Source organism: Cynocephalus volans, chromosome 10, assembly GCF_027409185.1.
Source record: "Cynocephalus volans isolate mCynVol1 chromosome 10, mCynVol1.pri, whole genome shotgun sequence".
Taxonomy (NCBI): Eukaryota; Metazoa; Chordata; class Mammalia; order Dermoptera; family Cynocephalidae; genus Cynocephalus; species Cynocephalus volans.
Window position 1 is genome coordinate 112,638,167 of NC_084469.1, and position 26,480 is coordinate 112,664,646.

Here is a 26,480-nt window from a genome sequence, read left to right on the forward strand (position 1 = left end):
GGAAAATGTACAGTTGGGAAACGACCACCACAATCAATGTATAGGGTGTTCCCATCACCCCTAGAAGTTTCCTTCTGTCGCCATTTTCTTTTTTTCTTTTACTATTTATTTTGAAGTAAGTATAGACTTTCAGGGAGTTGCAGCGATAGTGGAGTCCTGTGTGCTCTTCCCCAGCTTCTCCAGTGGTGACTGCAGAGCTGTGTCAACACCAGGAACTCGAGTTGGAGGGTGCTGGTGACTGGTCTGCAGACCTTATTCAGACTTCACCAGTGTTATCCCATGCCAGTAGTCCTGAGCCCACCTCACAGTTAACATACGAGCTGTGCCATCACCATAGACCTCCCGTGCACTGGTTTTGTCATTGGGAGGTGTTGTGTATGTGGAGTCATGCACCATATGGCCTTTGGGGATGGGCTTTTTGCATTCAGCAGAATTATCTGGAGATACACCTGAGTTGTTGGGTATATCAATAGCTCATTCTTTTTTATTGCTGAGGAGATTCCATGGTACAGATGGAGTCAGGTTCCATCTGTTGTTTGGACACCTGTTGAAGGGTTACCCCCATCTTGTCTGTTAAGAATGGAGGCTCTATGAACATTTATGGACATAAGATTTCGTTTTCTGGGATAAGCACTCATGTTGCGTGCTACGCAAATGCTCACATCTGTGAGATGCAGCCACACTGTTTTCAGAGTGGCTGCTCCACTTCTGGTTCCCACCAGCAGATGATGACTGTCCCGTTTTTCTGGAAAATCTTCAGCATTTGATATCGTCGTTATTTTATTTTAGCTGTTCTCACTGTGGTTTTGATTTGCATGTCCCTGATGGCTAACGGTGTGGAGAATCTTTTCCTGAGCTGTGGGCCACGCGTATCTCTTCCTTAGTGATACGTCTGTTGGTGCCTTCTGCCTACTTTCTAATTAGATTGTTTGTTGATTACTGTTGTTAGATTGCTCTTTCTTTATTCTGTACACAAGTCCATTGTCTGACTTGTGATTGGCAATATATTCTCCCTCTCTGAAGTTTGTCCTTTCACTTTTTTTTTTTTTTTTAAAGATGACCAGTAAGGGGATCTTAACCCTTGACTTGGTGTGGTCAGCACCACGCTCTCCCAAGTGAGCCATGGGCCAGCCCTTGTATTTTCACTCTTAAAATTACAGCAAGAGTTTTTAATTTTGTTGAGGTCGTTTGTCATTTTTTTTCTTTTGTGGGTTATGCTTTTGCTGTCATGACTACCAACTCTTGGCCTGGCCTTAGGACTTGAAGATTTCTCCTGTTCTTTTCCTAAAATTTTTATAGGTTTTTTAAAGTTTTGCTATATTTGAACCTAAGTGTTTTATTTTTATTTGGAGCAACTATAAATGATATCGTGTCTTCATTTAGGTTTCCATATGTTTGTTGCTAGTGTGAGGGTACTTCAGAAAAGTTTGTGGAAAAATAGAATTAAAAGATAATATGAATTGTTCATGAACTTTTGAAGTACGCTTGTATGTAGAAATTTGACAGATTTTTGTCTGTTTATCTTGTATTCTACAGCCTTGCTGAACTCTGTAATTTCTAGGAGTTTTGGTAGATTCCTTGGGGTCTTCTAGGTACACACACAGTGATTTCAGCTTCAGATAGAGACAGTTTTATTTCTTCTTTTTCTGGTCTGTAAGCCTTTGATTTCTTTGATTTTCCTCACTGCGCTGGCCAGGACTCCAGTACAGTGTTGAGCAGCAGTGGTTGTAGGGGACGTCCTTGCATTCTTGTAGATATTGGAAAGCAGCATTTGGCTTTTCTCCATTAAGCTGGGGAATTTTTGGAGGTGCTTTTGATCACGTTGAGGACGTTTCTCTATACTCCTACTTTGTTAAAAGTTTTTATCATGAGTGGAGTGTTGAATTTTGTCAGATGGCTTTATGATTATGTGATTTGTCTTTGTTAGGCTGTTAGCCTGGTGGATTACACTGGTTGACTTTTAAATGTGTGCCATCCTTGGAGGAGGTCTGCTGACTCCCACGGCTCTTGTTCTTAGGTACCAGTGCACTTCAGTGTCTCCTTTCATTATGTTTATTCTGTGTCTTAGTTCCATTTGTGTAAGACAGGTGTTTTTCCTGCTGTTTTCTCAGTTCCATGCACCTTGCAATTGCAAGGTGTGTGTGGGTCTGCTGAGGCTAAGGCCTGGAATCCTCACAGCGCCAGTTGTCTAGCTCTCTTAATCCTGTTCGTGACACCAATTGTAAAGCTACTCGACCATGACTATGCTAGTTGTCGGGCTCTTTTACCTGCCAGTAATCCTGCTGACTGGGCCAATTGTTGAGCTAAGGCTGGGTCTGGAGCTCCCAAACCGGGTCACAAACCCTTCATATGCCAGGCTGTGTCACCAGACCCCTTCATGCAGCTCTATGAGCTAGGTAACTGGCCAAAAGGTCCTTGGAGCCATAGGTTTGGAAAAGCATGGCTGCGCCAGGTGGACGCCCGAGGCTGACATCCGCCTGCCTGCTTCACTCAAACTACCTCTCTTCTCTTTCTCTCTCAGTCTCTCTAGAACACAAGAATAGCAACAAAACCAAAAGGATATATTGGCATGCCTGCACACCAGCTACACACACACACACACACACACACACACACACACACACACACACACACACACACACACACACACACACACACACACACACACACACACACACACACACACACACACACACACACACACACACACACACACACACACACACACACACACACACACACTTTGCTTACAATGGATGTGCTAAAACCACACGTAACCAGATGAGGAGAGCCCTGACCAAACTATTCTGTTTTCCTAGCACGAGGCTTTAACATCTTCCATCTGTTCTGCAATCACAGTGGCCTTTCGTGTGTTTTGTGTGTAGGATAGTTGCTCCAGTTGCTGAGAAGCCGTGAGCTGCTCCCTCACTATGTCCCGACAGCCGCAGCTCTCAGCAAGGCCACGCAGGGTGATGGCTCACCTTCCTTGGGCCAGCACCAACTGAGGAGGGTCAGCCCTGCAGCCAGGCCAGGGATGCCTCCCACTTCCTAAAATCCTGCCATGCACCATGTTTCAAATATTGCTTATCCAGCTTTTAAACTGTATTTATTGTGAAATGTGAACTCCACAGAGCGAAAACACACAACTCACTCCTCCCAAAGCAAACAGCTGCATGACCTTCATTGAGAACCCCCGTAGTAACCTCCTGGTCCCGGCTGCTCGTCCAGCCCAAGCCACCGTTACCCAAACTCCTGTGACAAGTCACCCACACAGCTTTCTCTGAGCTCTGTAGGTGAGTATTTTCAGGAATGTGTGTTTCTTCTCACCACCGTGTGTGTGCATGCAGCACTGTGAGGTGCTCTCGGTCAGTGTGGGAAGGCTTGCTGCCTGGGTAGGCCTGCTGCAGGCACTGCTGCTGCAGGCACTGCTGCTGCAGATCCATGCATATCTCTTTGTGCACTTGGGCTTGCATTTCTTCTGGATGCGTGCCCAGAGTTAAACTGCTGGATTGTAGGGTGGTGCTCGTGCGAGTCGCTAGTGCCGGACTCCTTCTATCAGCTTACACTCCCATCAGCCCTCACCAATACTTAGTATTTTATTTTGGTTTTAGATTGTATTTTCTTGATTACTAATGAAGTTGAGAAATTTTCATCTATTTACTGACCTTTTGGATATCCTCTTTTGTGAAGTAACCACTTAATTCTTATATCCGTTTTTGTATTAGATGGTTTCTTTTTCTTATTGATTTGTAGGAGCTCTTTATGTATTGTGGTTAACAGCTGTTTGTCAGTCACGTGTGTAAGAAATATTTTCTTTATGGGAAAGTGACCTTTGTTGAATAAGACTTTTTTTTTTTCCCCGTCTGTTACACAGATTGAACAGACTAATTTTTTTTTTTTTTTTTTGTGACCCATAAGGGGATCGTAACCCTTGGCTTGGTGTCATCCGCATCACGCTCAGCCAGTGAGCCCACCGGCCATCCCTATATAGGATCCGAACCTGTGGCCTCGGCGCTGTTAGCACTGCACCCTCCTGAATGAGCCACGGGGCCGGCCCTGTTACACAGATTGAACCCTGGACCTTGGAGTTATCCAAAACCTTTTTACATTTAATGAGTCAGAATTTTCAGACTTTTCCTTTATGGTTGGCGTTTTTTATGTGTTGGTTAAAAGACCTTTTGCCTTGGGGTTGTGAGGATGTTCTCCTGCACTGTTGTTTATTAGCTTGATGGCTGTGCCTTTCGCACTTGGGTCTGTCATCAGGGCAGGGGCAGGAGTTGACCTACATGTGTGGTGTAAGGGTAGGAGTCAGGTTCCATTTTTCTTCACGTGTACATCCTCATGTCCCACTGCCAGTGGTAGACAAGACTGTCTTTCGTGCCTGACCTGTGGTGCCTCCTGGTTGTCATTGGGTGCCCTCTGTCGGCCAGATGCTTCCCTGTCCTGCTGGTAGCACCGTGTCACATCATGCTGATTTAATCACTGTTGCTCCAGCTTTTAACTTTGATTTTAGTTTTTTAAATTTTTTATTTTTTTTACTAATGTTCATTTGTGTAACTTGAGACTTTTTCTTTTCATTCTAAGTGCATTTCTTATGAGACATTCTTTCTTTTAAAACCACATTTGTGCTGCCCACAGCAATCTACAGATTCAGTGCAATCCCTATTGAAATACCAATGATATTTGTCACAGAAATAGAAAACAGTCCTAAAATTCATATGGAATCACAAAAGACCCTGGATAGCCAAAGAAATCCTGAGCACAAGGAACAAAGTCGGAGGCATCACACTGCCTGACTTAAAATATGCTACAAAGCTGTAGTAACCAAAACAGCATGGTACCAGTGTAAAAACAGACACATGGACCAATGGACCAGAATAACCAACCCAGAAATAAAGTCATGTATTTACAGCCACCGGAGTTTTGACAGAGGTGCTAAGCGTATTCATTGAGAAAGGGACAACGTCTTCAGTAAATGGTGCTGGGAAAACTGGATGGCCATATGCAGAAAAATGAAACTAGACCCTATCTATCACCATATACCAAAATCAACTCAAAATGGATTAAAGACTTAAGTGTAAGACCCCAAACTATGAAACTACTAGAAGAAAACAGGGGAAATGCTTCAGGAAGTAGGACTGGGCAAAGACTTTACAGAGAAGACCTCAAGAGCACAGGCAACAAAGGAAAAAATAGACTAATGGGTTTATGTGAAACTAGAACACTCCAGCACAGCAAAGGAAACAGTCAATAGCAGAGAGACAACCTGCAGAATGGGAGAAAGTACCTGCAAACCATGCATCCAACAAGGGATTAATAGCCAGAATACAAAAAGAACTCAAGTCAACTGCAAAAAACAAAACAATATAATTTAAAAATGGACAAATGAGCTGAACACACATTTCTCCAAAGAAGACATGCAGATGGGCAGCAGACACATGAAAAGAATCATCAGGGACATGTGAATGAAAATCACACTGAGACATTTCACCCCGCTCAGACTGGCCGTTATCAAAAAGAATAATAAATGCTGGCGAGGATGTGGAAGAAAGGGGGTCTTCTAACACTGTGGGTGGACTGTACATAAGTCCTCCCACATTACATTACAGAGATTCCTCCAAAAACTAAAAGTAGGACTACCATATGACCCAGCAATCCCACTGCTGGGTATTTATCCAAAGAAAAGGAAATTAGCATATTGAAGAGATATCAGCACCACCATGTTTATTGCATTGTTATTCAGAATAGCCAAGATATAGAAACAACCTAGGTGTCCATTGACAGGTCATTGACAGTGAAAATGTGGTACATGTACACAATGGAATACTATTGAGCCATAAAGTAGAATGAAATCCTGTCATTCGTGGCAATGTGGATGAGCCTGGAGAATACTGTGTTAAGTGAAGCCAGGCACAGGAAGACAGATGCTGCATGCCTTATGCACACGGGGAAGCTCAGAACATCGGTCTCATAGAGGCAGAGAGCAGGATGGCTGTTACCAAGAGGCTGGGGGTGGGATGGGGTGGGGTAGGGGCAGGGATGAGTTTTGGTTAACAGACACAGAATTACAGCTAGACGGGAGGGTTAAGAGCTAGTGTTCTGTAGCACTGCACTGTAGGGTGACTGTAACTAACAACGATTTATTGCATACTCTCAATTAGTTGGAAGAGAGGATTTTAAATGTTCCTGACACAGAAATGACAAATGTTTGAGATGAGGAACATGTTGATTGACCTGATTTGTTCATCACACACTGTATACATGTTTTGAGATATCACATAGTTCCCATAAATATGTACACTTATTGTGTGTCAATTAAAAATTTAAAAAAAAAAATGAATGATATGGTACTCTCAAAGAAAGAGACCACGTTCCTTTTCTTATTCTCATGCCAGGTCGGGCTTCTGCCTGGTGATCACTTTTGCCTTCACGCCCCTGCGCTCCTGGTTTGGACCATCATTTCTTGACAGCAAATTTTCCTCTGCAGGCTCTGCTCTCTTCTTGTGTCTGGGCAGAGGGCCTCTAACTTCTCAGTTTAAAGCCCTGTGCATGCTTAAGCATCAGTGAAGATACCACAGAGCTTTTGTCTGTGTGGGGTATGTCTATTAAATTATTGTATTAAAAAATGTAACTGAGAAGAGTTAAAAATATTTAATTCATTTAAAGGAAATAAGATATTACATATCAATGTAAAGAAATTTTTACTGAAAAAACTGTTTGACAGAAAAAAATCAGTAACAAATTTAGTGTGTAGAGAGGCATTGTTGTACTCCTCTGCAGCTGTCTTGTCTGGCTTGTGCTTGCACCTCTGTTTTTACATCCACTTTGTTGAATTCAGCTGTTTTGTGTGAAGTACATGAAAAAAACTTGGCCTTGCACAGATACATAGTAGGAAAGGAGACAAACAGCCTTCCCATGTTTGACAGTGGCTTCTTCCTGATAGCAGCTGCAGTGTGGACCTGAAGCCCTGTTTGTTAGCTGATGGGTCTTGCCCCATGTGTGAATTTCTGACATCTCACTTTGGTCATTTGGAACATACTTCTTCGTTGAGTTATGTGGGTCTTCCAAATGTTGATGTTTCATCACACATTATTTAAAAATAACCTCTTCAATTCCACCACTGATTTCAGTAAAACATTTAAAGCCTGATGGAGTTGGGTGCAAGCAGTCCAGAGTTGAGGTTTTCACGTGAAAGCTCACATTTTATTATTGGCAACAACTGCTTTCAGCTCTCCTTGAAGTGATAGGCTCACTTTGCTCATTTTTGAAGAGATACCTGCCAGACACCCTGTTCTTAATAACGAGTTTGTCTGAATGGCAGTCTTTCAAGCAATACTTGTGTTCCATGAGAAAGCAGCCAGTTCAGCTTGCAGCTCACACACATGCAGACACGGTCCTGAGAGGTGCATCATGCTTTGAGATCAGCAGAAGTGCTTCACGCACATTTCCACAGTGTCACAGAGTACAGTATTAGAAGGATGGGGACTCAGGCTTGCAATTTGATAAAGTGTGCAGTGCTGGCTGCTTTATTCAGGATGGCCATGATGAGCACAGGGGCCATGGACCTCTCCTTTTGCCCAGGGCCACCCGTGGTGCCCATGTCCACAGTGTGTGAAGGCATGTGGCTTCTTAGTGTTGCCATGGGAATAGTGTTGACCTCAGACCCTCTGCAAGGGGCCCGTGGACAGAGCCATGAAAACCACCACAGCAATGGAGGCAGCAGGTGAATGGGTGGGCTGCGTTCCAATAAAGCTTTATTTATGGACACTGAAATTCTGATTCCATGCAGTTTTTGTGTGTCACAAAATACTTGTATTAACCTTCTCTTGATTTTTCCCGCCTAAGCATTTAAATTATAAAACATGTTCTTGGCTCTTTGACCTTACACAAAGAGAAAGCAGGCTGGATGTGGCCTGGGGACTGTAGTTGGCTGACCATGTACTAGCATAACCTCATATAATTTCCTCAGGAAAGGTACTGGGGAGGCTCCATTTAATTTTCTGCATGCTTGAAAATGTTTCTGTTTGCTCTTGCTCTGGTTGACATTTTATAACATTGATGTAATCTGATTCTCCCTCCTTTGCAGAGGTTTGGGAACCCCCACCCCCTCCCGCCCCCACAGGGACACGCCCTGAGGCCAGGCCGGTTTTGGCTCAATTCATTCACACCACTTGGCTCTTGATCAGATTCTCTGTTTAAAGTCATGTGCAGTGTTGTTCTCCTTTATTTCTTTGACAGTATCATTGCCTCTATATGCTAGTGGGCTATCTGAAGATTGGTTCTCCAGAACTTATGTTTTATCTCATTTTTCAGTTTCTGAATCTCTTCTTCTCTGGATTTTTCTAGATTCTACTAAAACCAGGAATTGTTTCTAATTCTTTGTTTCTCTTTAGTGGTACCTTGTTTTTTTTTTTCTGGTCCCATGTCTTCTTAAATCTCTCTGAGTAGGTTTTTAGGATTTGTGGAGTTCTCTGAATTATCTGGACTCCGTCCCTGTTGGCTTGTCTGTGCTGGTTCCCCTCGGGTTCGGACAGTTCTCCTTTCTCTGGGGTTGCAGCTCAACTGGACAAGGCCCCTCTGCTGGCGGGGGCTTCTTTGGCTGGTGGCGTGTGGGGCTGCTCCTGCATCCAGGTCCCCTTGGACTTCCTTCCCTGTGCCAGCGCTACACCATGGGATGGGCTGAGTCTTCCCTGTCCTGTGGACATGGGTTCCAAATTTCCAGGCTCTTCTGTCTTTGAAAAATTTGTTAAAGACCCTTAGTTGTCGGAGCCCTCTTTCTTCCTTTGCTGTTAGAAAGTTGGTGTGTTTTTGTATTGGGGGAGGGTGGTTCTTGGTCTGCAGCTGTGGTCTGGGAGCCCTTTGAAGCTGAGCGTGTGTGGATTAACTCCCACAGTGCACGTCTGGTTTTGCCTGAGCTGAGATCAGAGGTGAGGTGTTCTTCTCTTCTTTGGTGCTGTTCCCTGTGAAGCGTGGTTGAGGTGGTGAGCATGGTTGGCCATGCGTGTCACTGCAAATGTAAGAGCGAGTTAGAAGGAGCCCTGCGTGATGCCTGTTCTGCTGTATGGAGCAGAGCACAGCTGGGCGGCTTGCAGATAGCAGAAACGCACTTTTCGCAGCTCTGGAGTCCGCCTGCCCATGAGTGAGGCGCATGCAGGTTTGGTGCCAGTGAGAGCCACTTTCTGGTTCACAGACTGAGGGCCTCTTCGCTTCCCAAAGCCCCCACTTCTTCATGCCGTTGCACTGGGGATTCAGTTTCAGCACATGAATTTGGGGGACACAGACATTCAGACCACAGCAGAGAGGGTCTACTTTTGGTGGTCAGCTGGCCTTGACCACTGTGATTTAAGGAGCAGGAGGAGGACACCACGATGGGGAAGGTGGTGAGAAGCTGCAGCTGGCCCCTCCATGACGTGATGGCTGGAAACCTCACACTTAGTGTGGCCCAGGGTAGAAGTGGGGAATCAGGGACTGGGGCTCCAGGGGAGGGTTTTTTCAGTGCACACAGGGGTATGTGGAGCCTGGCTGTCTGGATAGAGGACATTAAATATGGGCCTGCCCAGGTGGTGTGGCCACTTGGGCATCTGTCCTGTGGCTTGGCATCATTCCCATGCCTCAAGATGAAGTACTTGTCCCCTGTACCTGGTACAGGGCTGTCAGGCTCATGGGGGCAGAATGTGAGGTCTTTGCATATAGCAGGCTTGCTGGTTACAGCTCCTGTGTGAGACAGAAGGGTATGCATGAGGCGAAGCCCAGACCTCTGTCACCAGAGTGTGCCTTCACTCCTTCTGAAGTGCATGGAATCCAGCGTCAGAGTTGCTGCAGGGTCCCCTTCAGATAAAACTCTGTGATTTGGGACAGGGCCTGGATCTGCCATGCAGGGGACAGGCAGAGTCTTTACTTCTTTCTGAGCTCTGCCTTCCCCTCCCCAGCCCCCCCTCAAAGCAGACAGGCCCTGGGGTGAAGCATGCTGACTCGACCCTGTGTTTTGTGACTGCGTGGGGGGATGGGAGGCATAGTGGCCTCAGCTCTAAGCGACATGAGAAGAGGAACATTTGGCTTGATCTTCTCAATCCAGAGCTCGTAGCTTGGTGTTAAGAGTTCCTGGGGAGGGTGAAAGACTTCCCGCTCCTTTTCTTCCTCAGCAAAATGAAGAGGACAAGTCGGGCCCCCTGGGAATAGCTGCAGAGGCCTCTGATACTATCTGGGAGTGGGTACTCTGGCCAGCAAGATCACCCTCCCTCTACCTGGCCTCTGAGGCCACGCACCTGCCTGGGGTGGCATGGTGATGGGCAGCCCAGGTCCTGTCCCCACTAAGGGCTTTGGGAATAAAACAAACTGATAAACTGCTGGCTGGTATGAATGTTAACTTAAACAGGGACGAGCAGCTGTCAGTGAGGGTGCTCATGAAGCCTTGTTGTCAGAACATGGCGTGAGACAAGTCTGGAGCATTTGAAGTGCTTCCTTTTTCTTTTCTTCTCTCTCTCTCTCTCTCTCTCTCTCTTTGGTTTAAGTCTTGATTAACATAGACAATGTGCTATCTATGCTTGGATAGAGCCCATGACAATCTCTGGGAAGCTTTAGTGATAGTAAAAATAGAATTCCGTTAGCTGAGCGTGTTCAGGGAGTAAGAGTGAATCAGCTGGGGCGGGGGGAGCGTGCAGTGTTTAAATACAAACTACTTACATTCCATCCCTTCATTTAAAGTGGATTTCAGCCCTTAAGTACTTTTTCTGTGAGTTAACTCTGGGCTGGCTGGTTGGCTCAGTTGGTTAGAGCACAGTGTTACAATTCCAAGGTCAATGGTTCAGATCCCCATTCTGGCCACCTGTCTCCCATCCCCCAAAGAATTAACTGTCATTACAACTTTTTCTTGCGTAGTCCTTCTTACCTTTTGGTGTGCAGGACAGGATGTTGTTAAAACAGGTTCTGATTCAGAAGGTCTGAGAGCCTAAGAGTCTGCATGTCCTGCAAGTTCCTTGGTGATGCCAAGTCCTCTGGCACAAGGGACATACCTGGGCAGCAGTGGTTCAGCATGATTCTCAGTGGCCCCTGTCCAGCTCTGATCCATAGAAGGCCAGTAAAAATGCCTTTGGATTCCCCCTCGTCTGCTGTAGTGTATCACTTGAAGAGGCAGGATCAGACTAAAATTCCCAGGATTTTTGTAAATTGTGGCATTGCCCAGGACCTGTAGCCTCTCCTGTGTCACGTTGGTCTTGGAGGGAGGCTCTTCAGTACTTGAGGTGTCTCCCACCAACACAAGCTGCCGCGTGACAGTGTATGTGGGGAAGGAGGAGAGTGTGGCTCCTGGGGGTCCACTCAGATGAAGGCTCTGTGTATGCTGGTTGGGATGTGGGGCCGGGGGGGTGTTGGGTCTTCCTGGGCTGGTGTTGACAGCGACACTCAATGCCACGTGCTGTGCGACGCAGCTATCAGGAAGGAGCACAGCATGGTCATCCTTGTCCAGAGGCCTTTTGTCAGGCAGGTGGGAAGGAGACCCTGCCAGGAGCACACCACGTGGGCTTTCATGGGCTGCAGTGCCACCTGTGATGTGGGGAGGTGCAGAGCAGGGTTGGCCACTCCCTGGCACCTGGGTGACCATGGGTCGCAGAGCTGGTGGCAGATAGCTGCTGGCTCGGCTGTAGGCTGAGAGCTGTTTCATCTGGGCTCTGACACAGCTGCAGGTAACTGGCAAGTTCCTTGGGCCTGTAGCATCGGCACTGTGGCTTTTGTGTCAGGGACTGTGTTTGCGTCTCTTGTGGAGGACTTTCTCTACCTGGACTGTCAGTGTCCTGGCAGCCTGTGGCTATGGAGCCATGTCTGTTCTGCTTGGAAGGGAAGGAATGGGGCTGTACCCTGCAGATTGCTCCACTCTGTGTGCTGCGGTGGTCACCAGTGTCCTGTGGTGTATTTTCCTCTATTGTTGACTCAGAGGTTGTGAGTTTAAAATAGACTTCTTAGAACTTGGAAATGAGGGGAATTTAGGTCACACTTAAATGAGTCTAAGTAGGAACAGCCAAGTTGCCTTCCTGGGAAAAGATTGCTTGCCTTCAGGGGCTAAGATTCGGGGGCCACTGCCATGTCACGGTCAGCCGTGTAGTGTAGTGATCAGAAAGCCTGGAGGCCACGTTGAGCCTTGACAACAGTGTTGGGCATCGGACAGGGAGGCTTGGGGATCTCGTGGCAGCCCCCACAACTCCCAGCCTGACTCCCAAGCGTGGAGAAAATCCCCCTCAGGAGAGGTCATGATGCTGGGTGAGGGTCCAGGGCCGAGTTGTCTGCATGGTTTCCCATGGTGGTCCAGCCACTCCATGCAAAGGGTGAGGTTGGTCAGTCCCTGCCAGGTGGAGACTAGGGTGGAGCCACGGGGGCCCAAGGCACCCCTAGGGCCGAGGTGGACAAGTCGCTGGAGGAGGACAGAACGTGTCTATGTCTTCTCGCCTGGCCTGTCATTTAAAAGATAACAAGAGTGGGCCAAGGTTCCGCTGGCTTCACGCTCACCAGACAGGTCCTGGGAGGTGTGTGGTGGGCCAAAAGGCAGCACCCTCTAGAAACTCAGGCAAAGTGCTTTACCACCTGGTCTCAGTGCTGTGCCCTGAGCTGAGAGCCCCAAGGAGGAAGCCGCCAGCAGCGGCTGCTGTGTGTGAGCTTACACCAAGCTCAGACATGGGCACCCGGGGCGGAGCTCCTAACCCATCATTGGCTTAAGTGTGGCATACACCATCAAAAGTGCTAGGCCAGGTGTGCGTGAGCCCCTTCCTTCACCTCTGGAATGAACCCCTAGATCCTGGCCTTTGGGGGATATGGGGGTGGAGGGCCCCACCTGGTCGCCGGCCCAGTGTGTCAGTTTCTCACACCACGATGGATCGTGGCTCTGGGATGGTGCCTGTGGACACACTGGTGAGTAGGTTCCGACAGCATGTGATAGGGAGGCTGTGACCAAGAGATGTACACGCTGGGGTCCCAGCGCCTTGGTTCTAACAGCAGGGGCACAGCAGGAGAGCATGGGCATGGTGCTTCGGCTTTGCAGAGCCCTTTCGGAAACAATGGACTCACCATTGAGGGCATCCAGGGCACATGAGGGGATGCTGTTGGTGCTCGACCGGCGCTTTCAGATGTTCTTTCCGTTGGCACCAGGGGCTGTGGTGGAACCTTCCCAGTGCTGGCGTCCACCTCGGAACTTGCTCATGAGCTGGGTGGTCTGTGTGGCGCTGCATCCTCCAGTCTCCTGGGGAGCTTTGAAAACCAGTGAGCTGACCTTAGCCAGCTCAAAACTGACACCACTACTTCTATTGCCCTCTCCCCCATCCAGCTTCTGGTCTTTTTAAAGAAAATTCTATTTTGGAGGTTAGGGTGCAGTTGTTCTGGAAGCAAATCATGTTCTCCCCACTCTGTCTTATAGGCCATGGCCGTGCTCACATCCAGAGACGGCTTCCTGTACCAGGGAAGGGGCAGTTACAGGAGCTCACGGCTCTGCTTCATGAGAGACTGTCCAGCAGAGCTGGCTCAGGGAGGCCGAGGGAGGCACTGTGGGAGGAAGGAGGGTCCGTCGTATGCCACTCTGCTCTAGACACCAAATAGATGGTGAGGTCAGGCTCTGAGAATCGTGGAGTCCACATGCTGGGGCTGTTCTGGGTCTTTCCTGCATGGTGGTCCACAGACTCACATCTGGAATTAGGACAGTTGACTGTTGCTTGATTTTTCCTGACAGGACACAGCCAGGAATGTAAAAAATCTTAACTTCGCTATAATCCTCTTATTTCTGCTTAGTCAGGTGCTGAGATACCGTTTCTCCAGGCTGAGATGTTCCAGTTTTGTGATGAAAAGCTAGAGGAGAATGTAGAATTCATAGTTTCAAGTAGAGAGAGAAAAACACAGTTTCTTCACCTCCCGAGAGTGTGGATGGAACACTTATTCACTGAATGGTGGGCGGAAGTGTCAGGAGGTGTGTAAAGCGGTCAGTCTTGCTTGTCTCTCCCCCCAGGTGACTCCAGGCGGGTTCTCATGCCAGTTGTCTTAGTCCGTTTCTATTACTTAGAACAGAATACCCAAAACTGGGTAACTTACGAAGAAATAGAATATTTATTGCTTACAGTTTCTGAGAGTGTCAAGTCCCAAAGTCCAGGGAACACATCTGGTAAGAGCGTTGTTGGTGGTGACAGTGACACAGGTTGTCGCATGGCAGATGGCCAAGCAGAGGCTGACCTCCTCACTGTGCTCTTAAGGCCCCCAGAACCACACCCATGACCACCATTAAACCATCAATGGGTTAATCCATTCACTAGGACACAGTCCTCACAATCTAATCGCCTCTTCAAGGTCCCACCTTCCAGCTACCATAATAGGGTTTCCCAACTTCTTAACACTGTCACAATGGGAGTTACATCTCAGTGGGCTTTGGGGGTCATCCGCTCCACAGCACCAGTTAAGTACTAAGAGGATACTTTGTGAGATTTTATTAGTTATTTCGAGGGGAAAAAAAGGGCAGGCTCTCCAGAAGTTTTTATGAAGAAGATTCTCGCAATCTTGCAAGCCTGGAGGTGGAGGGTGGTGATGTGCAGCGTGATCTTGAGCGCACAGGCAGTAGAGGACATGGGCTGCTGCTCACAGCACTTCATACGTGCCAGAGCTTATTAGATCCAGGCCAGTTAGTTATAGAAAGTGCTTTGTCCAAAATGGTGTAGCACTGAGGAATGTCACTGCGGTAGGAGGACATGAGAAAATGCACATGCCATAGTTTGTCTACAGTGTTCTCCAGCTGTGACATGAAGTTGATGTCAGTGGGGAGGCAGTGGCTTTTGGAAAGATGGAGCAAACTGACTTCTCCCTGTTCCTCCTGTGAGTGCACCTGAAGAGCCTGGACATGATGCTCAGAGCAGATCTGAGACTGGAGGGTGGGGAGGGTACATGTGCTCCCAGGATGCCCGTGTTGGACGTGGCCTGGTCAAGTTGCTATGGCCATGGAAGAGACCAGGATGAGGCTTGGAAAGAAGAAGAGTGTTATACTCACAGGCCGCAGAAAGGGGCCACCGCATGCCAGGGGTCAGGAGGCAGATCTCAGCCACAGCCTTTGTTGGGGTTTCCTTGGAAAGGCAGGGCAGGGCTGGCAAGTCCAGATGAAACTTGTGGCCTTGTGCTGTAGGGCTGGTCTCTAGGTTCCTGGTGCCTGGGATTGACTTGCATACGAGCCCTTGGCTAGCTCTAAGAAATGGCTAGCTTGGGGAGGGGCGGTCTCACCCTGGCCAGCAAGCTCTTTAAAATGCCAAAATGTCATAAAATACAGAAGATAAAACACATTATTACAGCACATGTGCCAGGATTTCCTGGGAAACAGTGGCCAGGAGCCTCAGGCCCAGGCGAAGGGTCTGGCTCTGTGGGCTTGGAGTGGACCGTGGAGCTGCCTGGACATCGTCGAGGAACTCCCTTAGAGAGACCACAGGCCTACCCTCTGGACATTTTATTTGGGAGAAGTTAGGGAATTGGGTGTGTTTAGTCCTTTCCTCTGTTTTTCTTTTTTGGCGGCTGGCCAGTCCCGGGATCCAACCTTGGTGTTATTAGGCTGCACTCTAACCAACTGAGCTAACTACACAATCCTTGGTGCTTTCCAAAGAGCAAAGTGATTGTCCTCCAGACCTTCCCCGGGGGTTGTGGGAGAGGAGAGCTGCTTCCCAACTGGTGAGAGATAGAGGCCACGATGGGTTGGTGGCATGTACCGCGTGTTGCGACCTTCCCCATGAGGGAGGGGAGGGGACTGCGACCAGGACTGCGACCTCTGTGTGGCACTGGACCATGTAGAGCAGGGGCAGAAACTCTTGAGACCCGCTTAGTCCCACCCTTTCTTGGATCTGGCTTGTGCTAGAGGGGCCTGAGATCCAAGGCACCCAGAACATGGCCATCACCTTTGCAGGCTGTTCCTTTCTGATGTTGTGGAGTGCTTGCCCTTCGTTCTCTTGCACACAGTGTGGCTGCTGTTCCTGTTGCTATGACCCCTGGGGAGGGATGTCCTGAGACAAGCTGTGCTGACCTGGGTCCTAGTGTGGAGTGCGGGCAGCTCCTTGTCCACTTGCTGAGTCTGTTTAGTTTGGTGTGAGATTGCCTGGGCTTTGTGCCACCTCTGAGCTCAGCTAATTCTAACCCTCTGTGTTCTCTCCTTCGAAGCAGACGGTTGACGACGAGGCGATGGAGGCATAAATGAAGACCAGGTGAGGGGAGCAGAACGATGCCCAAGGGTGGGTGTCCTAAAACACCACAGCAAGAAGAGTTTCCCCTCAGCAACGACATGGTGGAGAAGCAGACCGGGAAAAAGGTAATTCGCGTCCTCCTCCCTGCGCTCAGCATGCTTGCCCTCAGCTCTCCCAGCCAGGTGGTGCGTGGCCTCAGTGACACACACTACCTGCTCCTGGCCCCCTTGCTGAGCTCTGTCTGCAGCCAGGAGTGGGCGTGAGCCTTGCTTCTCTGAAGGTCGTGCTTCTTATCTGGTGACCAGAGTCAGGCACTGCATAGTAGGGTTATGTGCAGAAATCACTCTCGAGGTAATTTCCATTTGGCTGCACATTTCTGTTGTGGTTTCAGTGAGACCCATGAGACATTTAACTGAATTTCAGTTATCCTGACTATAAATGCTGCTGGAGAATTTACTTCCAAGTTTGGTTTATTCTTAGTGTAAATTGGAAAACAGTATAAATCCTAAACCGCTATGTTTTATCACCGTCTTGACGCTGGGTCTGGGCTGCGCTCGTCCTGCAGTGCCCCCTGAGCATGAACTTGGAATTGGACAGGATGAGGTTCACACTCAGGCTTTGCCCTGTGTTGTCTGTGTGACCATCACCAAGTCAGTTGTCTGTCCTGAGACTCGGTTTCCTGATTTCCATAGTAGGAATGGGAACGTTGTGGGGTTAACGAGGAGCTGAGGCCGTGCAGTGCAGCAGGGAGCAGATGGCTTGTCTGCTCCTCCTGCCTGGTTTGCCCGTGTGGCCGGCAGTCCACGCTGTGACCGTCTCGTCCTGTGTTTGTGGGTGGGGGGCAGGGTCCCCTCACCGAAGCTCCTGGTTGGAAGTTGTTTGAGTGTTGCTTCAGGATCCGTCTCCTGCCCCCCAGTCCAAGCACTTGGATTATGAAAGAAGGTCCCAAGACCATGGCCTGTCTCAGTGTCTCTGACAAGGCTCTGGGTTTGGAGATGTGTAAAAATTAACGAGTAGAGTGATTTAGTTCCTTTAGTTTGGGTGAAATGTAAGGCAGTTTGTGAACACAGGCATATTTATGTGCTGTTTAGATAGAGTAAAACCTGACGTGCCCTCAAGACCTTGCAGGTCTGGGCAGTGTGTCCATGTGCTCTGTCCTGAGTGCAGGAGCCGGGGGCTTTGTGGCTGGGAGATACTGGGCAGGCTGAGTTTTGTGCCTGGTCAGCACCACACATGTCTGTGAGCCCGGCAGAGGGTCTCCGTCTAACACCAAGGACAGGCATGCGCTCAGGCTCATGAGGAGATGGAACTGGTGGAGGGGCAGGCATGCGGGAGTCACGGGGCAGTTGGGGATGCAGGGAGACTTCCTGGCAGTCCCCACTCTTTGGTGGCTAAGAGCCCAACGTGTTGGGCATAGGTCAAGCCGCTCTTGATAGAACCATGGTTTCCAGGTCTGTGTATGGATTTTCTGTGCAGCAGAATCAAATAGTTGTGTGCAGAGCAGGAGGGAACGGACGGTGCTGTCCTGTGAAAGGCCTGCAGCCCCTGCCCAGCCTCTAGCCAGAGCTCCACACCTGTGATGAACGACATCAAGAGTGCACTGGCAGGGGCCCTGAAGCCTCAGGAGTGAGCTCTGACCTGGGACACTGCTGGTGTCCTGCCACAGCACCGGTTGCTGCCTGGGCCTCAGCTTCCTGCACCTCGCTGGGCTGGGTCCTGGAACTCCACAAGCAGATGGGAAGAGCTCAGCTCAGCTCTGGGCAGATGCGAGTCCTATGCACATGGCTGCCCTCCCTGGCCAGCCTGGGTCTCTACTCTGTTTTCTCTGCAGCTACCATCAGTGGCCTCCCGGCCTCGGCGTCTTGGCAGATGCTGCTTTCATTTGGTGGAGAATTCTGCAGAGAGAGCTGCAGCTGACTTGCGAAGAGATGGGACGTGGTGTACTTTTACCTTGAGAGCGTGAATGGCCTGCTGAGCCGTGTGGTCTTGCTTGCCTGGTTTGGATCAAAACTTCTTGTGTCCACATGGTTGATGCCAGTTGGGGTCCCAGGACTCCAAAATACCTGTAAGAGATTTGGGCCATCTCTGTGCCTAGGTTGTGCTCTGGGAGCAAAGGTGTTTGGGTCTGCCCTTGGGAGCTGACGCGTGGGCTCTGGAGCTGCTATGTAGCCACAAGCCAGTGAATGCGTACTGGCCACGCCTCATAAAGGGCCATACCTCTGCGCCCTAAAGGTTTAGGTGGGGACTAGTGGTGGCCTCTTCCCGGACCTTGCATTTGGGTCCATGCAGGAGGCATGTGGGAAAGGAATCCCAGCCCTGACGCTGAAGATGAGTCATCTCTGTCACTCTGGTTTTTCCTGATGGCCTGATCTGACAAAGGTAAATAAGCAGTGAGGAGGATAATTAGTTTTCCCAGTTTGGGTCTCAGAGGTTTTTATCGAGGAGGTAATGTTTCAGTTGGTTGGACATGGTGGAGCTGCATAGAGGCGGTGTCCAGGCAGGGGCAGTGTGGATAACACTGACCTGCAGAGGTGGCACCAACCAAGAGGAAAATCGCAGACACAGGCCACATTGGTCTTGCAGGGCCTCCCCATCCAGAGGCCACACTGGCTGCACCACTGTCCCAGGCCCCCAGCATCGATGTGTGTTCTATGCTGGCTTGAATTCTCTTTTCCTTAGAGAGGAGACTGGCTGAGCTGACCTGGTTCTGACAGTGTCGGTGCAGGCTGTGTTCACACATCTGCCGTGGGAGATGTGTGGATTGGGCTTTGTTTTTTTTCCCCAGTAAGATAGCTATGTCCTATTTTTTTTTTTTTAAACTACCCAAGATAAAGCCAGACATTTTCCTCAAGGAGGCAGACAAATTTCAACACTGAAGATGCTACATAACAGGGAGGTGGGAGCTCTCAGTGTTAGTGGAGGTTTCTTAGCTTAAACAGTAACTTTTTTTTTTTTTAAGATGACCGGTAAGAGGATCTTAACCCTTGACTTGGTGTTGTCAGCACCACGCTCACCCAGTGAGCCAACCGGCCATCCCTATGTAGGATCCGAACCCGTGGCCTTGGTGTTATCAGCACCGCACTCTCCCGAGTGAGCCACAGGCCAGCCCTAAACAGTAACTCTAAATAGGGTGCCCAGGAAGACACTCCTGGCTGCAGCTGCTGTTTGCAAATGCCCTGCTCCTGGGGAGTAGAGGATCCCAAGTTGGCAAAACTCGGCGTAAAGGTGATAGTCCTGCTGTTGATAGGTGACTGAAATGGGTTCTGCCCAGTTTTCCATCATAAACTGTTCTCCTCAAATACTCTTCCATGTTATCAAAAGCAACATATTTTTAGATTTTTTTCCAAAGGAATCATGATCTAAGCCATGTGTGTATGGATGACAGAAACGGGGCACCTGATGCTACAGTGCGTCCCCGTGCCATACCTCCTGCCCTTTGGCAGGGTCTCCCTGCTGCTGACACGTCAGCAAGCACAGGGCTGGTGCACTGGAGAAAGGCCTCTGCAGGGTCTCTGCTCAGGACCCCACTCCAGGAAACACGCTCTCACCACAGCAGACCCACGGAATCCTGCCACATCTGGGCTGAAGTAGCCTTGGTAGGAACCAGCAAACCCTTCATTGTTGAGGGTGTTCTGGTCCAAAGGAGCCAAGGGTGCCCAGGGCCACTCTCCCGTGGTAGTGCATACACCCAACAGAGAGGAGAGGCAGAGGCAGCCTCCAGTCACACCAGCATTGTCGTGAGCCCCTCAAGGGTGGCATGTGCTCATCTGGGAACCATGTGCGTGCTGTGTGTGCCACACGCCTCAATATCCAGGGGGTCTCCAAGCTGATCTTAGTGGAAAACCTCCCAGGGCTGCTGTGAGGCTGACAGGCCCACCTCTTCCTGGCCGCCCCCACCCCTGTCACCCAGGAGGAGTGGCTACAGAAGTGACTGGTGTGGAGGCTAGAGGGGGCAGGGTAGTGTGGCCTGGGCTGGCACTGCTTCCTCCTGGGGCTCTGGGTGGGTCTTGGATAAGGCTTGCACACAGGCGGATTGGGCATGGCCATGCTTCCCGTCCTTTTTACAGCTGCAGGAAGGGTGGGAGGGTGTGTCCAACAGTGATACCACAGAGGAGCCCAGAGCTCAGCCCAGCCTCCCTGGACCCGGGCCCCAGCCTGAGTGTTGACCCCTTCTCGGATTTGGACAGGCTTGGTGGTTGACAGATCAGGCCGTTGCATCTTGGGTGGAATTCTGGAGAATAACTGCTGGCCTTTGGGATTTCTGTCTCTCTTTGTCCTGAGCAGAGAAGGAAGTAGAGAAACATCACAGAGGAAGCAAGGCTTTCCAAGTGTGGGTCCTCTTCTATTCCCAGACCAGTCCTGGGTGATTGGCCAGCACGTCACTGAGAGTGGCCTTGTGGCTTTGCTTGTTTGCTGGTGCCGGCTCCCCAGCCCCAGCACACATGCAGCAGCGCCTGCGCCTCTTGTCACCCTCTGCAGAGGGCTAGCTCTGCAGGAGTGGCCTCGTGTCCCCCATGTTGCAGCTTCTGCAGCACGCTGTCCACTCTGGGTGCCCAGCAGCTTTATTCTGTGAATGCCAAGCACCTCGGTGTCAGATCACATTGCACTAGTGTAAGTCCTGTGTTGTCCTCCTTTCTCTATATTCTTCTTCCTGATTTTAATTAACAGAATAAAGCACAAACCTCTCATTTTTAGAAAACAGCTTCAGAAAATTCCCTTGACTCTGGGCCCTGATGTGGCAGTGTGGCTCCCTGCTGCCATCAGAGTGGGCTGCTGTGGTCAGTCCCCAGTTCTCCTTCATTCTTGTCTAACTTCCATGGAAGTTAAGTCTATTTTTTCTTCTAGGATTCATGCTTTTTTAAAAAAAATCATCCTTGGCAAATGCAACATCACAGAATTTTTCCCTATTCTATGCGTTTTATAATGTTAGATGGGGGTCTGTGCTCTGTTTCTAGCTAGTTTTTGTGTATGGTTTGAAGTAAGGGCAGAGGCTCGTGTTCTGTGTATAGACATCCAGCTGTTAATCAGTGTTACACTGATGTCAAGACCAGACAAAGGTGCTACAATGAGGAAGAGTACAGACCAGTAGCTCCTGTAAACATAGACATAAGGTTTCTAAAGAAGAATTTTAGCAAATTGAATTCATCAGTATATAAAGATGGTAATATACCATGACCAAATAGGGTTTATACCAAGAATTCAAGGTTGTTTAAACATTCAGAATCCATCGGTTTAACTCATTGTATTAACAGACTAAAAAAGAAAACCATGTGATCTATCAGTTGATGTAGCACAAACATTTGACAAGGTCCAGCACTCATTTATGATGAAGAACTCTCAGCAAAACAGGAAGAGGGGAATTCCCTCAACCTGACAGAGAGCACCCATGAGAAACCTGTGGCCAACAGCACATTCAGTGGAAAAGGGCCAGACACTTTCTACCCAAGGCTGGGAGCAAGCAGAAAGATGCAGCACAGTCGGCCAGATAAAAGAAAGGAAAGACACACACACTGGAAAGGAAGGGTAGACCATCTGTCTTCATTCACAAAGACTTCTATTTCATCTGTGGAGAAAAGCCTGAGGAATCTACACAACAGCTACAAGAATTAAGTGAGTTTAGGAAGGTGTTAAAATAAAAGCCAGTATGCAAAAGTGAATTTTGGGGGGTGGGGGGGGTGCTGGTCGGCACAGGAATTGAACCCTGGGCCTTGGTGTTATCAGCACCATGCTCTAACCACCTGGGCATTCTCAAAAGTGTATTTCCAAATATTAAAATGAACAATTGGGGATTGAAATTCAAATATGTACAGTAGCATCAAAAATATGGATTATCATAGGATAAATTTGCCAAAAGATGTGCTCCAAGACCTGTCCCTTGAAAGCTACGAAACATTGTTGAGAGAAATTAACGAAGACCTAAACAAATGGAGAGTTAACATGGTCATTGGTCAGAAAACTCTCAAAATTGTTTAGATGTCATCTCTCCCCAAGTGATGTATAGATTCAATGTAATGCCAGTCAACATCCCTGCAGGCTTTTGTAGAAATTGATAAGCTGATTCCAAAGTTTATATGACAATTCAAGGGATCTAGAATAACCAAAACCTCTTTGAAAAAGTAGAACAAAATTGGAGAACTTAAACTACCTGATTTTAGTTTTCACTGTGAAGCTACAATAACAAGACTGTGCATTGGTGCAAGAACAGGCCTATCAGTGAGTGGGACAGAGCAGCGGGTCCACAGGCAGACCTCACACACACGCTGTCATTCGCATTTCAGCAAAGACGCCAAGACACTTCAGTTGGGAGAGGACGATCTTTTCAACAAATGGAGCTGGAACCACTGAACTGACATATTTATGTTTTTGGTGGGTAATACGATTTTTGTTCTTACTGGATCCTTTTGCTGTTGGCCATGGCGAGGGAGCTCAGCTGAGTGTGCCGGGGCCAGGGCCACTTGGCACATGGCTCGTGCAGCTCCTGTCCTCCTCTCCATGTGCTGTCCCATGCGTGGGAGTCATGGTGTGGTGGGAGGCTAAAGACCAGCTTTTCCCTCTCTGCAGTGTATGTCGATGGGGTCACTGCCTGGTCCTCAGGCTGTGGTAGTTACTACTGTGGTGGATTTTAGGGCATGTCAGAGTCTGACAGGAGGTGCTTTGAAACTGGAGTTTCAGGGCCGGCCCGTGGCTCACTCGGGAGAGTGCGGTGCTGATAACACCAAGGCCACGGGTTCGGATCCTACATAGGGATGGCTGGTTGGGTCACTGGCTGAGCGTGGTGCTCACAACACCAAGCCAAGGGTTGAGATCCCCTTACCGGTCATCTTTAAAAAAAAAAAAAAAAGAAAGAAAGAAAAGAAACTGGAGTTTCATGTTTAAGGTACTTGGCCTTTAGGAAATAAAAATATTCTGTAGTGTGTGCTGTTGGTTCCTGTTATGCAAGGAAAGCACAGAGGTTGTATGAGGGGCCCTGCCTTGCCTGGCTGCACAGGGAGGCTTTGAGCCCAGATTTGAAGCAAGATCCTCCTCCTCTGCCGCATGCTCCCTTGTGTGCAGCTTGGGATCCAGCCCCTGATTGACTCCAGGTGCACGGCCAGCTCGCTTTTCTCTGCACAGCTGGTCAGGGTGAGGAGCTGCGAGTTAAAGTTGTTGTGAACTTCTTAATTGAAATATAAATGCACGCCTGAGCTTATATTTCACTATAAAAACCAGGGATGGTTGCCATCCAGATGAAAAACAGCGTCAAGAGCATGCTAGGAGCCCTGCTGTGCTATCCCCAACCAGGAACCTCCCCACGCCAAAACCAACCTCTCTTCTGACTCCTGTCACCACAGATAAGTTTTGACTGTTGAGATTTATGTAGGAGGATTCAGTTGTTCAACACATCTGATTTATGGGGTTTTTGTGGGTTTTCTGTTGCTATCAGTAGTTCTCTTACCCTATTGCTGTGTGGTATTCTGTTGTGTCAGTGTCTGACAACTGATTCATTGTCCTGTTGATGAACACTTGGCTTCTCTCCAGATAACAGAGTACTGTTGTACCGTGTGTACATTGGGGTTTTTTCCACATTGGTGGATATGGCCTGATAGCTCGTCAAAGGGATTGTACCAGTTCTGCACTCGCAGAAGCAGCGTTGATCCACATCCTTGCCAGTACTCAGTGGCGGTGTTCTGATGAGCGTGTAGTGTTATCTCCTGGTTTTATGTGTTTTTCTGGTGTCTCCTTGTCCTGAAGATGTTCTCCTCTGCTCTCTTCAGTCCGATACATCTGGAGTCAATTGTGGTCATGTGGATTCAGGAGGGGTCAGGTGACACTCCTGTGGTCACTGTTCTTCCCTCATTGTGTTGTGGTTCTGGTTTCTGCTCTCTGTTCTGAACTACCCTTGGGCTCTTCATCCTTCCTCCAGGGCCACCTGTCTTGATTCCTGTAGCTTTGCAGTCTCGATGCCTGGTGGTCTAAGCTGCCCAGTCTTGTCATTCTTCAGGGCTGCCTCTGCCGCTTTTGACCCTTCACATTCCCATATGCATTTCAGAGTAAGCTGTTTGATTTCCACAAAGAGCCTGCGGGGATTTTGATTGGATTGCTTCGAACGTAAAGATCAGTTTGGGGAGAATTGCCATAGGAACATTGTTGAGCTGTTTGATCCGGGAGCAGGAGGGGTACCTCCATTGTTACGTGGTCTGCACTTTGTCTCAGTAATGTCTCGTAATCGTCCGTGTGGAGGGCTTGAACATCTTTTGTTGGATTTGTTCCCATGCGTCTGATGTCCTGTCACACTAATGTGTTATTTCAGTACTATTTCCTAATTGTCTGCGGTGCATGGTCAGCCACCTTCTGTGTGCAGCAGCTTCTCTGACTTGCTTCTGGACTTGCGTGGTCAGTTGTTCCTTTGAATTCTCCGTGCACAGCCATGTCGTCGTGAGGTCAGTGTGTCTTTGTTTTCCCTCAGTGGGGCAAAAAGAAAAGAAGGGATTGAGACAAACCTGACTCCAGAGAAGGCCCTGAGGTTGAGGTGCACGTGTTTCCATCGTGACTACTGAGGGCGTGAGAGCGGCTCGTGGAAGGCGTGTCCGTGCTGGAGTGTGTGCCTGCGCCTTTTAGCTGATGTGGAGTATCCTATTCACACTCCAGAGTAGAGAGTGGACGTGAGCTCGCCAGGGTGGTGCCCATCACCTCTCACTAGGAGCACTGAGTCCTTATCAGCCTCTGCAGGGTTAGTCTTTTCTAGTGTAAGCCTTTCAGGTGGGTGTGTGCTCTGTATGGGTTTTCCTTTTTTTTTTGGCAGCTGGCTGGTACAGGGATCAAACCCTGAACCTTGGTGTTATCAGCACCAACCTCTAACCAGCCAAGCTGACTGGCCAGCCAGAAAAGCTTCATTTTTTAAGTTCAGCTTTCTGGCTCTGCTTGCACCTTCAGCACCCTCATGACAGTTCTCTCCTCGATAAGGAAAGCATGCTTGGTCCTATCCCATACACGTTTGTCACACAGGGAACCACCGTAGGCCCTGCTGACATGTTTTTTCACTGTAGGTGACCTTATATAAACCTCAGGTCTCACAGCAGCAGCCCTCGAAGTCTGCCTGGGCACATGCCACATGCACATGCTGGTGCTTTCCCAACCTTCTTGGTGTGAAGGTAAACGGTTCTATTACCAGGGGTTTAGACAGTCTGGTTTTGTTAGAGGTGGATCCTCCGAAGGGCCTCTGGGTGCCGTCCCTGGAAGAGCCCTGTGTTTTCTTCGTGTGATGATTTACATTTATTTTAAAAATTTTTTTGCATTTTTCAATTCTTTGTTATATTTATCATCTGCATTGTCTTTTTTAATGTATTTGCAGATCGGGTTTGGTGATATCTGTTCAGGATTTTTGTGTGTTCATTAAATATATTGGTTTATAGTTTTTACAGAGCAACCCTTATCAGGTTCTGGAGTTAGAGTTAGAGGATCCTCAGCATGAGCTGGGAATGTCCCTTCCTTCTCTATTCTCTGAAATAACTTTTAGAAGACTGGTGTTAGTTCTTCATAAAATATTTGGTAAAATCTACCAGCAGGGCCAGGCAGTTGTCTTGGTAGGAAGGTGTTTGCAGGCTAGAGTTCTTACCGATGCCTTCTGTCCTGCTCTTCTGGTGCCGGGGTGGCGCAGTGTGGACATGCCTCTTGCACTCCCAGGATGCTGTCTCAAGGTGTGCCTGTGTCCAGCGGAGGGTGGGAGTGATATTTCTGTGGTTGTGATTGGGATGGTGTTGCCATCCCATGGCTTGCAGCATGTTCTGGCAGAGATCCTCCATGGTTATGGGAGGTAGGACTTTGGCTGGGGGCTGCCCCTGAGGCAGGGCTCAGGCTTCTCCCAGGAGTGGGTGGATGTCTCAACCCTGGGTGCTTGAGAGCCTCTTGTGCTCTGAGGGCGGTGTTGGCAACAGTGTTTGCCAATAGCTCACCTGGGGAAAGTTCTGGAAGGAGGCTTGCTGGTGGAGAAGGGAGCAGTATACTCTTGGGGACCACATCCTTCTTGGGACTTGCCCTTCGCCACAGTGGGTGATGGCTTCCTGTGTGAGGGAGGTCATGGCTCCCGGGGCCCCCTTCTGAGACCTGGACAGGGAGTCCAGGGAGCCGGAGCTGCCTGTTCCTCGTGCAGTCCATGTGTAGGATTTGTGGAGCTCCACTGAGCATTCCACCCAGGTCAGCCTGGGGTCTGGGGGTCCCTCCTGGGTGTCTGACTGGCAACTGCAGTGCCCACCTTGCTTGGTGAGAAAGGGTCCCTTCTCATGTGGTCGGCAGCTCCTGCAGCTGCATTTCTGTCACAGTGAA

At 48.9% G+C, this 26,480-nt stretch overlaps 1 protein-coding gene across 12 annotated transcripts in view; it reads left to right on the top strand.

The window, feature by feature from the left end:
* ANKRD11 (ankyrin repeat domain containing 11) overlaps positions 1-26,480 on the top strand; it is a 182,502-nt gene that overhangs the window by 123,709 nt on the left and 32,313 nt on the right. For 7 of the 12 annotated variants that reach the window (XM_063108910.1, XM_063108902.1, XM_063108901.1 and 4 more), the window contains one exon: positions 16,156-16,303. In XM_063108910.1, coding sequence (XP_062964980.1) covers positions 16,217-16,303 — 87 coding nt within the window. In that variant the 5' untranslated portion in view covers positions 16,156-16,216. The remainder of the gene's footprint in view (positions 1-16,155; positions 16,304-26,480) is intronic. The other 5 variants (XM_063108905.1, XM_063108904.1, XM_063108906.1 and 2 more) reach the window with 1 other exon arrangement.